The sequence below is a fragment of the Fundulus heteroclitus genome, chromosome 9, assembly GCF_011125445.2.
Source record: "Fundulus heteroclitus isolate FHET01 chromosome 9, MU-UCD_Fhet_4.1, whole genome shotgun sequence".
Lineage (NCBI taxonomy): Eukaryota > Metazoa > Chordata > Actinopteri > Cyprinodontiformes > Fundulidae > Fundulus > Fundulus heteroclitus.
The window spans coordinates 28,387,570-28,401,068 of NC_046369.1; the positions used below are offsets into that span (position 1 = coordinate 28,387,570).

At 39.9% G+C, this 13,499-nt stretch overlaps 2 protein-coding genes across 7 annotated transcripts in view; both read left to right on the top strand.

Annotated features, from left to right (window-relative positions):
• Positions 1 to 13,499, top strand: part of si:ch211-129c21.1 (uncharacterized protein LOC563087 homolog) — a 53,332-nt gene that overhangs the window by 20,345 nt on the left and 19,488 nt on the right. For 2 of the 4 annotated variants that reach the window (XM_036141385.1, XM_021321042.2), the window contains exon 1: positions 7,265 to 7,423. The exons of the other annotated variants lie outside the window; for them this stretch is intronic. The gene's annotated coding sequence lies outside the window, so the exon portion shown is untranslated. Of the gene's footprint in view, positions 1 to 7,264; positions 7,424 to 13,499 lie in introns of those variants that run through there. 4 annotated transcript variants of the gene reach the window in all.
• LOC105932443 lies at positions 955 to 7,006 on the top strand. 3 transcript variants are annotated; one of them, XM_021321030.2, is made up of 6 exons: positions 956 to 1,222; positions 1,289 to 1,463; positions 1,668 to 2,018; positions 2,361 to 2,414; positions 3,225 to 3,350; positions 6,625 to 7,006. In XM_021321030.2, the coding sequence occupies exons 2-6, from the start codon at positions 1,421 to 1,423 to the stop codon at positions 6,765 to 6,767; spliced, it is 717 nt and encodes a 238-aa protein (XP_021176705.2). In that variant the 5' UTR covers positions 956 to 1,222; positions 1,289 to 1,420; the 3' UTR covers positions 6,768 to 7,006. The 3 variants fall into 3 exon arrangements, with proteins under 3 accessions (XP_021176706.2, XP_021176705.2, XP_012727073.2); XM_012871619.3 differs by having other exon boundaries at positions 1,335 to 1,463; XM_021321031.2 differs by lacking the exon at positions 2,361 to 2,414 and having other exon boundaries at positions 955 to 1,222.

Genomic DNA, 13,499 nt, shown 5'->3' on the forward strand with positions numbered 1-13,499 from the left:
TTACAATGGGCCATATTGCTTTCCCATTAAATTCTTTCCAGTTGGCATAAAAAATACAACCAATATAGGATGAAATTATTAAATCACATGACTGGTTAAGAAAAAGGCCGAAACTAAATCTTTGCAGATTGTTTTACCGTTGATAGATTTCCTGCGTATTGGCCAATTCTGTGTAGATTTAAAAACTAGGTAAGAAAAGTAGCACTTGTAGTATTCAATTAAAGCAGCGGAAGATCAAATCTGATGTAGCTCTGTGATGCAGATGCTATCGTCTTCAGAAAATACTCAATCACCACACACACACATGAGAATGCAGTCTTGTGATAAAAGGCACGTTTGTACTATCTGTAAGCCCACTGTATCTTCGCTTGAACCCAACACTGTTAATCAAGCGCATGCTCTTGAATCTATTCAACTGAGCGCTGCACAAGTAAAGCCAACAATCTGAAGATTATTGCTGCACATAAGACGGGGCCTACTTTCGGTCTGCAGCAAAGATGAGAAAGGCTGAGGTTGCAGAAGTTTGACATCCCCCTACAATCTTCAGACGTTTCTTCCTCTGACCTTTTTTTTCTTCATCTTTCCACACAGATGTGAACTGACAGAAAACAGAGAAAATAGCTTTTTAAAGTGCAATAAAATATCAATATCGGGATTGAGCGGTTTGGAAAATGGAGGATGGAGATAAATATCAATATCTTTATTAAATATCAAAGTAAATCGGTTGCACTTGCTATGTGTGTTATTTTAAAAACCTCTTTCAGTATTTTGGGTCGATCAATTTTAAACTCGTTCCAAAATATTTTGATGACGTCATCGACCACTGTTATTTTTATTTTCAAGAATACGTTTTCTCCAGAAAGTTCACCATGTCATCACTGGTCTGCCTCTTGTCACAGGAAGCCAAGCGTTCCTTTTCAGGCGCCCATGCTGCGGGAACGCTGTGAAATGCGTTTAGCACCTTCTGCACCAAAACCCACAGGGGGGTTTCACATACCCCCTCTGCTATCACCGTGTATCCTGTTTTTATTTCATGGCATACAGCAAGTCCGCGCATGCACGCCTGTCTCACCGAGACGCCGACAGGAGGAAGCGTGCAACGTGCGCGTCTGAAGGAAAGGGGGGTTGCGCGTAGGCCCCAGGCCGCTTTGATGCCTTCTGGTGGAAGATACTTCTGAAACAACAGTGTGCTACAGTTTGGGTTAAAAACAAACTCCTTCGGGTATTTCTTTCAGCTTGTTTTATTGACAGCCTACGCCGTTTTCCGTCTTTCACCGGCTTTCTCCAGCGAGCAGAAAGCCACGCCTCCGTCCCACCCACCCACGCCCCCACAGGTTCGCGTGTAGCTCGGTCTGATGCGGGGAGGAAGGCAGCCGACACAGGATGAGACTCTGAGGACGACCGGCGCTCTCATGACAAGATGGAGATGTGGCTCAAGAGTGCAATTCTGGCCTTGATCACAGGTAAGAGTTGACTTTTGACAGATCAAAGTTAACCAGTCGAAGAAGGCATTACTTGTCAAACCTATAGCGGTATGGCATAATGTGGTTAATGCAGTGAGGAACAGAAAAATGTTTTATACGCTGTTGATTGCCTTTGTTGCGGAAAAAAAAAAACAGTTAAATGAAACTGATGGAAGTTTAACATTTGTTTTCTTTCGTTTGCAGTGGCCGGAGCAACCCTGGTGGCGCCAAGTGTGATTGAGATACTTCTGGATACTACAGAGCAGAATGGAAAAACAGTTTTGCCTGGTTCCTCTCTTAATTTGCGCTGCTGTTTGAAAGTCAACACATCTGAAAGATGTCATATCACTTGGCACTTCATAGCCTCTGGAAAAAATAAAACAGAACTAATTTGTAACCAGAGTGCAAACAAGTGCAATTTAGACAGTGTATGTGAGAGCTCTCCATGCCCTTTAGAAAATTTGAATGAAACAAACAACGGATTGTACTATTGCAATGTCACAACTGAGATTCCTACCCTAATTCACACTTGCAGCAACAAAACCCAAGTCATAGGTAAGTACTGCTTATTATTGCAAAAACTACAATTTTACTACAAGCACATTTTTTTTTATTTGAGACCAGTAACACTATAATGTCTTTGTAATCACAGAGTAAAGTTTAGAGTCTATCAATGCAGAAGAATATCTCAAAAACTTTTTCCCCCTTTTACAATCATATTACAGTGTTACTGGCCTCCATTACAAGCTTTAATTGCTCTGAGAAATGCTAAATTAGCTGCGCCACAAACACTGCTTTGCTGATGCATAACCTAATGAATGAATTGATAAAAAAAAAAAAACATTGATTCTGGCTTACACTAACCGAATGAATGCTTCTCTGGCCGCTTTGTTACAGTGGAGAACTTTATGGAAAATACAACGGTTCAGTCACAAACGGAGAAAACCCAAGGTGTGTGTGCATGCATGTGTGACCAGTACTCCGTTCTCACGAGCAGTTATGTATTTTAGTCAAGCTACGGAGTATTGGTTAGGTCAAGTTTCCACTGTAGGTGTGATTTTAAACCTCTGCAGAGGTGTAATCTGGGTGATCGGTCAAGGCTCAAACTAAACTTTGTACTTACAAAGAAATAAATGAAATGATTCTAGCTAATATACCAGTCCTGATTACTTAATTACTTGATATGCTTATGCTGCATATTAAAGATATTTTGATCTTTCGCATTGGACCATCCATCCATCCATTTTCTAACCCGCTTAATCCCTCAGTGGTTGCCAAATTAGGGGGACAGGATCCCCCCTTTAGGGATCAGACATGAATTCAATTCAATAGAATTTTATTCATATAGCGCCAATTCATGATACATCTCAAGGCACTTTCCAAAGTCAAATTCAATCAGATTATACAGATTGGATCAATATGTTTGGGTTCCTCCGATCCTCCAGAATATTTACGCTATAAATGCTGCACCAGATTTAAAAAAAAAAAACAATCTGTACAAACAATGTAAAATAAGTATATTGGTTGTTGAGGATGTTATTTTACCCTTGTTTTATTGACTTACTATAGAAACCAGTGGACTCAATTGGTAATTGGGGTCACAAGTCTCCTCTACTGTTCTTTTGTGGGATAAGTACAGCAAAAGGTTTGGGTACCACTGGATTACACCATTACTGTGCATAGAATAAACCCATCCTGACGTTGGCAACAGACCGTTAAATGGTGCTGTGTTTTTTTAATGCGCATGTACTCTTTTTGCAGTGGTCCCCACTGACGATGTCCGTGATAGTTGGTGGATGTGGGCCCTGGTGGGGTCGTCGTGTCTTATCCTGATCATCCTGCTGGTCATCTTCGCAGTGCAGAAAAGGCCGTGCAACACAAGCCAAGGTAGCGCTCTTCCTTTTTGGGTTTGAAAATGTTGATAATCATCTGACCGTGCAGCACTACAATGTCTCTGCAGATACCAGATTGTATCTCTAACTTGAACAGATTAAAACATGCTGTAAAAAAAAATGAAACAGGGCATGAGACAAAAGAAGGTCAACTAAGTTTTTTTTGTTTTTTTTTTAAACATTGTAGGACAGTCATATCAAATCCACCGAAGACAGTGGCTGATTCATTTCTCTGCTACAATTTTACATTTAAAAGGAGGGGTAAAATACAGACAGGGTTTTTTCTTTTTTTTTCTTCTTCATTTTGGTGATGTTGTATTTGTGGGCGCAGAACAAAAGACAGAAGGCTCTGCAAAGACAGTAGGAGGTATGAGCCCTGGCCGGAGGATGCGAACCGAGTAAGCTGGGGTTTGTGCGGTTTGTGTTGAGCAGCAAAGCGTGAGACAAACTCGAACACAAGCGCAACACTCGATCATCAGCCCCTGTGGTTAGACTGAAGATGCACAAAGATTTTCGCTTCAAGTCACAACCCCACACACTGGATTCTACCGGAGCTGTGAGAGGTCGTCACAACTAAGAGAGGGCTGATTCCAGACTTTATTCCCTGCTTGGTTTTCTGAAACAAAAGAAAAAGAAAAAAAAATACCTCTTAAGCTGCAGTGTTGAACCAGCCCCAAGTACTGGGAGAGGAATGTAACTTTTCAGGACAACAAACTATTAAAATGATCATTATTTTAATAATTGTGTTTTTCAAGTAATTTGCCCTGCGATGGACTGGTGACCTGTCCAGGGTGTTCCCCGCCTCTCGCCCATTGACATCCGGAGATAGGCACCAGCACCCCTCATGACCCCAACAGGGATAGACGTGTTAGAAAGTGGATGGATGGAAATAATTTGACGTTTTGGTAGATTCCACGCATGTCTGTGTGTAAATAGAGTTTGTGATTTCTGAAGTGAACGTAATTAGATCTAAGCACGTTATTTTGAGCACATATTCAGGAGAAAAACCCTGAGCCCCAGACCGCTGTACAGGGACCGAGGCTTTGGAGGTTTTTAATTAAATCTTCTTTTTTTTTTCACAGGTTAGATATAAAAACTGGACCTATCCCAATAATATCACCTTTTTGTGAAGCACTTTATTGTGAAACGGTGAAACTGGTCAGTTTATAAAAAGATGATTATATGTGCAGATCGTTTACCACACACGGAGCATTTTATAAGCGGCTTCTCACACATCAGCCCAGCATTAAGCCCGCAGTAAGGGAGCGTCGCTTCTTAAGAATAAAACGTTAGGGTATATCTAATTAGGAGAATGTTTAACTTTAGGAGTGGGTGTACATGAAACAGATAGACAGTCCTCTATCATGGGGTTTGGAGCATAATTATGTAAAGGCTAACAGAAAATGTGGGGTAAAATTGATCTGAGCATCAAAAACTCACTGAAAAATATGAGCCTTGAGAAGAATGAAAATTTAATAAGTAAAATGTCTAGAAAACCTATAGATTGAGCTTTTTGTACAGCATTTATTATTATTGCACTTGACCTGTAGATTCAGCATACCCAAAATAAACATCTAACTCTTTGCCTTAGCACACCTTGCATAGAAAGGTAATTAGCAGCAAACTACACACCCACACACACACACACACACACACACACACACACACACACACACACACACATATAAATATATATATATATATATATATATATATATATATATATATATATATATATATATATATATATATATATATATATATATATATATATTTTTTTTTTTTTTTTTTTATTTTTTTTTATTTTATTTTATTTTTTTTATGTGTAGCCTGCGTGGCATGGCAGCAGACCGGCATCAGGTAGAAAATACAGAACAGAGACCTACATCTGGTTTGACCACATGGCCTCAGAGGAAGTAGGACAGGAACGTTCGTGCCACTTGCGAACGGAGAATTATTGTCATGGCAGAAAACGTTTTGTGTATGTTAGGAAAGAAAATAAACTTTAAATTAGGGGCCAATGTTTGTACATCTAATTGGAGGTGACAAAAGACAAGAAACACATCAAATTTGAGAACTGCTGCACTTGAAATTAAATTTTTCGAAAATGCTTTATATCTTGTTAACATTTTGACTCCAGAGAAGCTCTTTGGTGTACTACTTTGGTGAAGATTCTCAGTCATCCAAACAAGGTTAAAAACAACTGCACTTCTATTCTTTCGCCTTCAGAATAGAAGTGCAACTGTTTTATTTTTTAACCTTTTTTTGTATTCTTCTGTGTGCCCATCGGAGCACTAATGAAAGAAATTAAAGTGAAAGGATGTTTCACCAATTATAAGATAATGTTGAGGTTCTGCTTCATGTTTTCAGAATGTGAGAAAAGTAATCCAGATAAGCTTAAACATCAGCAAAAAAAAAAAAATACTTTTAGAGAGTATCGATGGGTCTGCAGAGTGAGATTTAATCTGGACTGAGGGTAGAAATCATGACGGCGTTTAAACAACTAGTCAATAAATATTTATTTACCTCATTAATGTCTTTCATTGCCTTGACAGAAAAAAACAACAACCATACAAAACATACAACCCAGAGTTTTTACCCGTAAAGGATATTTAGTATGAGCGTCTTACAAATTAATTAAGTTTATATTCAGTGTCATATTTTATGAAACAAGTTAGCATGTTCACACTCAATAGCTTGCAACTATTAACTTCTAGTGTGTAGCAACTACAATGTAAATATAATCAGCATTCTGACTAAAGAGGTAAAGATTTTTTTCTTAGATCTCATTTATCATACTTTTTTTCTTTACAAAAACACAGTGTGAGAGTGTGGGAGGGATAATTTATTACAGACAATTACATTACATATACATCCAGTAAATACAACAAAATAGGAAATTTCATTGAGATAAGCCCATGATTTTCTAGTGTTTATTAAAAACAAATACAAAGTAAAAATCAGAGAACTATACTACAGGGGTTTAGGGAAACATTTATTTTGATTTTATCATAAGATTTTATTCCAAAAAATTATGAAGTCATTCTTCTTTAGAAGAAAATAAATAATAAAATAATAATAATAGTAATAATAATAAAATAATAATAATAATAATAATAATAATAATAATAATAATAATAATAATAATAATAATAATAATAATAATAATAATAATAATAATAATAATAACGTACAATTGCTGTAGATTAGTTTATCTACAGGGGGTTCGGCCTTGTTGTGCTCACCCTGTTTCCATCTTTTCCTTCCAGGAGAGGAGCCCATCTACATGAACACTCGCATGGGCAACCTGATGCCTACGGACAACCTGAAGGCAGTCAGCTGCTCCAAAGACATTCAGACCCCCAGTTCTGTCCGGAGGTACGAGGGCAGAAACCAGAGATACAAAGACTGAAGAATCCGCGGACCTCACAGACTCAAATTACTCAGCTTTGTGCGAAATCATGATTAAGTTTTGTTTCAGACTTTAATCCTTCTGGCCTTTTTCGATGGTCGGAGAAGTGGGCATTTGTGACCACTAGATGGCGCACTTTGACGCTTTTAATAAGTTCCTAACAGTGTTTTTTTTTTCTTCTCAATTTTCTAAATATCCCAGCAACTGTTTATATGATTGAGCTGTAAATAAGTTTTACGTGTTAAAATAGCAAAATTAATAAATTATATAAATATCAAATCAAAATCAAATTTTCATTGATTTTTTTTTTTTTTTTTTACATTAGGACAATTAAATACTTTTTGCCGTTAATCTTTAGCACATCTTTAAAAAAAAGTAATTATTAAAATGTGAATTTATATTAGAAAATGAAAACATGGAAAAATGTGTGATTTCCCTCTCTCTTCTGATTGGCTGTAAAGAGAAGGAAAAGGTATGGGGCGGTCACGTGGTGTGACGCTGCTGGATTATCGCTCCCTGCAGGATTTACTAGGTGTGTGCGCTGAGGGTTACAGGTGGAGCGGAGAAAAAGCGTCCGTACGGATCCTAAAAGTAGCCGAACCGGGTGTCAGTCTGCGAGGGCTTCCCTCATGTAGATCCCGGCAGCTGGACTGCTGGTAAGTCCGCGATCCACGGGCTGTGGGACTTTGTTTGTGTCCGTGCAGGTTGGCCACCCCACTCTCTCGCGTGTTGTGTTAATGTGTTGTTTCCACGGAGCTGGGCGTATGGGAATTAACCCGAGGTGCGGGGTTGCAGGCTCTACAGCGCGCTGGATATTGCCGGATTTATTAGAGATTAGGGGACATGGTGGTCTAATAATAGCAGAGGAGAGTGGTGGGATATGTGTCCGGACACTTGGCAGCGCGGCGGATAGTTTTTCACGGGGCGAAGCGCTCGGTGCTTTGGAGGACTGCCAGATGCAGAGCGACTGTTTTAGCGGAGCTGAACAAGCGACACGGATTCCCTCCGCCGCGCACATTTCACACTTTTTACGTCTCGTTTTGGTCAAACGCGCTGAATAAGTGGATTTGGTTGGAAACCTTGCATTCAGTATTGCGCACTTTTAGCTGCGACTTTCTTCAATAAATATTTAAAGCCACAAGTCAGGCTTTTCTGTGTTTAGCTATCAAACTCTTTCTAAGAGGAAGCGTGTCACCTGTCGGGCATGTCATGGTCAGTTTTTGGATTTATTTTTTACTGTTTTGTTTTAAATCAATGATTAATCGAGGTAATAAAATTATCTCTCTGAAGACAAAAGTTTGGGTTCTGGTGACATCACAAAAGGCAGACTAATCAGTTCTTCTGAGTACTACATTTGTATTTTTTTATTACAATTTTCTCCTTATTGGGTTGTTTTTAATTAAATGCATCCTTCATGTCTTTCCTGTAGTCAGTGGCGGTTCTAGACCAAATTTACCAGGGGGGCCAAGGTGGGGCCATTGTTTTTTTTTTTTTTTTTTTTTTTTCTTTTTTTTCCTTAGGGGCACATAATAAAAGAATAAAACAGGGCAATATTTAATTGTTTAATGATATCAACTGAGTTTCATACTCCTGATCTAGCAGATGGAAACTGTGATCCCAGCTCAATACGGCTGAAGCTAAATGTGAAACGCCTTAACTTTTAAATCCTTGTCCGAGTAAAACTGTCAATCAGTTATGGTTCCTTCGCCAGTGCATATAATCGTAAGAAGTGTATTTAATGTTATGTCTTTAGTACAGGGGCCATAATAGCGGTCAGGACTATTTCTACAGGGGCACAGGCCCCTGTTGGCCCCTATAGAACCGCTTTTGCCTGTAGCATGCAAGACTGCGGTTTTTGCACTCTTGACTAAACTACCAGCTGAATCGTCTGATCAGAGATAGGGTCAGCATACCCACAGTATGTTATCTTGTTATCTTCTTTTTCTTACATCCTACTCGGCAGCATAGCTGGGGATTATTGTTGAAGTTTTGGTTTGACAGAACAGATTTTTTTTTTTTTGTTTCACCCAAAGTCAAGAAGTCTGCCAGTCTAAAGATCAATGGAGTTGATATGTGACCACATGCTTAGATAATCTGCACAAGATCTGGTTTCCATCGAAAATGTTTAGATGTTCAGCGGTGAACGTCTTATATTCTACTATAACAAACATAACCTTCTGGCTAAATTAAAGTATGCAAGTCACGTTTATCCTAATCACTAAAACAGGTAGTGTAAAGGGTATCCGTCAAAGATAAGATAATTTATATGGCCAATGTCTAAAGTTGTTAATGCAGAAATTCTTCTTTAAATTGGGTCGCAGCTTTTCACAGCTGTTAAATTGAGGAGCCGGAATGACCCCCCAATTTCAGATTTTAAAATCTGTTGCTGTTTTAAATGTTGACCTACGTGCATTTTATCATTTGAACTGTTTATTTCAATACTTTTTTGGATGCGATCATTTGGTTTGACATACAACTCTTGAAAATTCAGCAGATATAGCTACTTCCACGCTGTATTGTTGCAGAATCGGCTTTTGAAAAGGGCCGAGACAGGCTGGGATGGCTTGACTTAGTTATCAAAGAGCTTCAGCTATTATTTTTAAACAGAGTATTGGCAACCCACAGGGTGTGGTTGATTTGTTCCATTAAGGTGATTTTTCAAGTCCCAACCATGTTTCCTGCAGAACTGCTGCTTCACCTGCCAAAAGAAACAAAGCGAAACGAAACAAAAAACAAAAAAAATCACAATGCGGCAGTCAGAAAGAACGATGCTCTTTGGGCAGGCTGAGCTAGCATGGCTGAGTGGCGATTTCTAGTTTTACAAGACGCGGGTGTAGACAGAATGTCTGATAAGAAGCATTAAAACTGGACACCTCACAACTCAAGTGTCTCAGAGTAAGGCCCGCTGATCTGTTCGATTCTTGTGCCTCTTGTGATGTCATTTGCCTGAATACAACACGAAGCAAAAAATTGGCTGTCTTTGCGTTTCATCGCGCTTTTAAAAACACATTTTGTGAACTCCTGCAATCATAATCCACACTCCCTTCCCCAGCTTTGTTTTTATGTTCTTTTTTTTTTTTTCAAGGGGGTTGACCACGGGATATTATCTTTTAAATGCATTTAAAATATTCTGCACTCTTACATTTGAACTAAATGGGTGGAATTCGATATCAGAGCGGGGACGGTGTGGGCGTATGCACGGCGTAAATACTAGCTGTACGGCGTGCATTAAGTGTTGCTGATGCACTTTTTCTCAGGGGGAATGGCCCAGTTTAGCTGACACCCGGCAGCTCAGTGGGCTCCCATCAGCGTGTGTGGAGGTACAGCTGCACACAACCCAACCTATCATGTGCTGGTATCCTGTGGTCTGCGCTGTAGATGATGCATGCTTTCTCTGTGCTTCACTGTGCAAAAAGGGAGGTGGGGGGGGGACGATGAGTTCCCTGATACCACAAAGGACTTCTTAGAAGTCATCTTCATCAGGCAGAATCATCAGACTCGTGTTGTTAAGTGGTTTTTAGGTCTCAGATGAGTGAGAATCACAACAGTATGAACAAAAGGAAGGAAAAAAAAAAACATCTTAATGGTGTTGTGTGAAAATCTGAACTCATAAACCAATGCTTGGTCTATTAAGCAGTTTTGTCTACGTTTCTTTCATTACTGATTTTTAAATGAGTTAAAATATGTTTTGGTGACTGATGATGGCAGCGTGCAATCTCTACTACATCTATTACTCTGATGGTTTTATTTCTTTTTCTTCTACAAAAACACCTAAGAGGAGTTCACTGCTCCTAAGAATTAAAATGTCTATCTTCTGTAAGTCTTTAGGCAGATTACCTCTCACATTATCACCACTGCAGTGTGGAAAAATCATCATGAACTAAACTTCTTTGTTTTGTTTAGTTTGCAAATGGGCTGGTCGTCCTTATCAACATGAAGGTTTTGAACGGTTGTGGTTTCAAAGCTGCTCAACCTTTTCAACCCACCGTTACTGAAGTTTAAAGGCCTTTTTAAGGGGAGGAGAAAGCATCAGAGGGGGCTTGAGTTTCCTCCAGCTGTATGGTGCATAGAATGATGCAGCGTTGCCCCTCTCTCCAGCCTGCAGATGCACACTGCCGGTCAGGTGGCTCAAAGTAGGCCACTAAACTTTGCTGTTGTTTGCACAAAAAAGACAAATTGGATTTTTTTTTTGGGAATATTTCTGAGTGCCATAAACATGGACCAATATGGTGTTAAAAAACGTAATAAACATCAGCTAAAGGTCAACAACATGTGCTTTGAGGCATAACTGTAAATTAGATGGTTAATGTAAATACTTCACTTGCTGTCAAAACATTTCGCTTATGTTGGGGATTTTTGTGAAACTGTGGTATTTGTCTGCTGAAGGTTGTAATCACATATCCCATACCAGCACATATCTATGTGTAATATATTTTTTTTGACGCGATCCTGAAATAAATCTAAAAGACAGAATTCCCACATTTTGCTTTCTCGTTGTTCTTGTCTGTCGCAAGTTTCCCCTGCGGGGTTACACTCCTGCTCTGACTTGTCTGGGTGTGTGTGTGTGTGTTTTTTTCCCAAGGGACATTTACACTTAGGCAAGCTTGTCTGATCAGCGACGAGCGATTTGTCAGAAGGAGGGGAGGATTTTATTTAAACTGGTTGCATTTTTTTTTTTTTTTTTTTTTTTTTTTAACAAGACCTTGCCGTCCTAATGCAGTAATGACTGCTAGATGTCTGCGGGCTTCAAGCTAATGATACATGTCACGGCAGGCTGGAAAAAAACTGTGCACACGCCATGTTGTCAAAGTATTGCTTTCTGCCTCCCTGCCTATCATAATAAAATCTGACAACCTGCTGTCATTATTATTATTATTTTAGCAACGCTCAGCTTGCCTCCCAACGACAATGTAACCCAGATTTGAACTGGGTTGTGTTTTCCAGTGTTCCACAGCTGCGTCTGTGAGAGGAGCGTCAGCAGCGAGTCCCCCCCCCCCCCCACAGCAGGCTTCCTGTTTGGGCCCCTGTGATGGTACCCTGTACTGGAGCCAGCACATCAGTGGGCCGGCCTGCCGGTGGACATCAGCGTCAGGCCGGCAGCCAGGCGGACAGAGAGTAGCAGGAACAGCCAGCGTCCCACTGATGGCGTCAAACCTGTGGAACAGTTAGCCAAGCGCGCATGTAAATCAGTCACGGCCGCGCCCCGGTGACACAGCCACTATGCTGTTAGACGTTGCAGACCTGTGCGTGATTCACTCCAGCTGTGTTCAGCCCAGTTTTTTTTTTTTTCTGTTGTTGTTTTTCTTTTTTCTAGACATGTCGTGACTCACCTGATTGACAAAAACAACGTGCTTGTCCGTGCACGCATCAAACCGGCTTTGTTGATCCCTTTTTTTTTTTTTGTTCTTCTTCCTCCTCTCCGCACAGCGTGTACAGTGTCTTGCAAAACTAGTTAGACCCTTTGAACTTATTGCTATGTTTTTTTTTTTTTTTTTGGATTTTATGTGGTAAACCGACAAAAAATGGTGTAATTTTGTGAAGTGGAGCGACAAGGGCACATGGTTTTGCCATGTGCATATTTGTTCAGGCAGGTTTTGCGGTGTGTTACGTCTTAGTCAGAACGTTTTGACCAATCCTCTTTACAAATTGACTCAGGCCCAGTCAGATTAGATGGAGAGCGTCTGTGTAAAGTGCAGTTTTCAAGAGATTCTCAGTTGGACTTTGACTAGGCCATTCTATCACATGAATATCCTTTGAAGTTTTTCCTTTTGTAGATCTGGCTGCTTGTTTACTGCCAGGTGAACCAGTCTTGTGCAGCCTTTAACAGGGTTTCTTTCAGCGCTATCTTGTACTGTATTTTTAGCTCTATTCAATCTTATCAGCGTCTCTGTCCCTACTGTAGAAGAACAAACACCCAACATGATGTTGCCACCACCATGTTTCACAGTGTGGGTGGTGTGTTCAGAGTTATGTACCGTGTAGGACAAAGGGCTTTATATGTAGAGAGCACCTTTGTCCGAATGTTCTCTACATGTCTTGTGGAAAGTAGCTCTTTAGGCTTTCTTTCAACAGTCTTTTTTTTTCTTTTTCCTTGACAACCTTATATAATACCAAATTTGATCAATGCATCCACCTGAGCTGTGGATGTGTACAGCTCCTCCAGAGCTGCCATGCTCTCTTTGCCTGGGCTGTCAGCTCAGGTCAGAGGTCTGCAACCTGCACTCCTGGAGCTGCAGGTGGCAAAATAAAATGGTGCTTCTTTTGGTTTCACCCAAAAACTGACACTTTTTCTGAAGTGGGCATTGCTCTGGACATATTCTATTTTGCAGGACTGAATGCAAGAGAAAAAAACCTTGTTTAAACTGAAATGTTGCTATCCCTTGGTTTAGGTTTGCAGTTGTGTTGTGCTCTTTTTATTTTTGGATGATGGATAGAAAAGTGCTCCTTGAGATATTCAAAGCTTGGGATATTGACTTCTGGAGGCACTAGATCTTATTTAAGGGTATTACAGTAATGCATTCCCACTTTTTACATTTGGGGGGAAAAAAAAGAGAAAGCCAAGGGATAATTTATTTCCACCTTTACAATTATGCGCTACTTTTTGGCATATGCAATCCCAACGAAATTCATTGAAGTTCACGGTTGCAAAGTGATCAAATGTGGAAAAGTTTGCGAGGGAGAGACAACTTTTCAAAGCTCTGTGCATGCACCAACAATCTATCATAAAGGTTG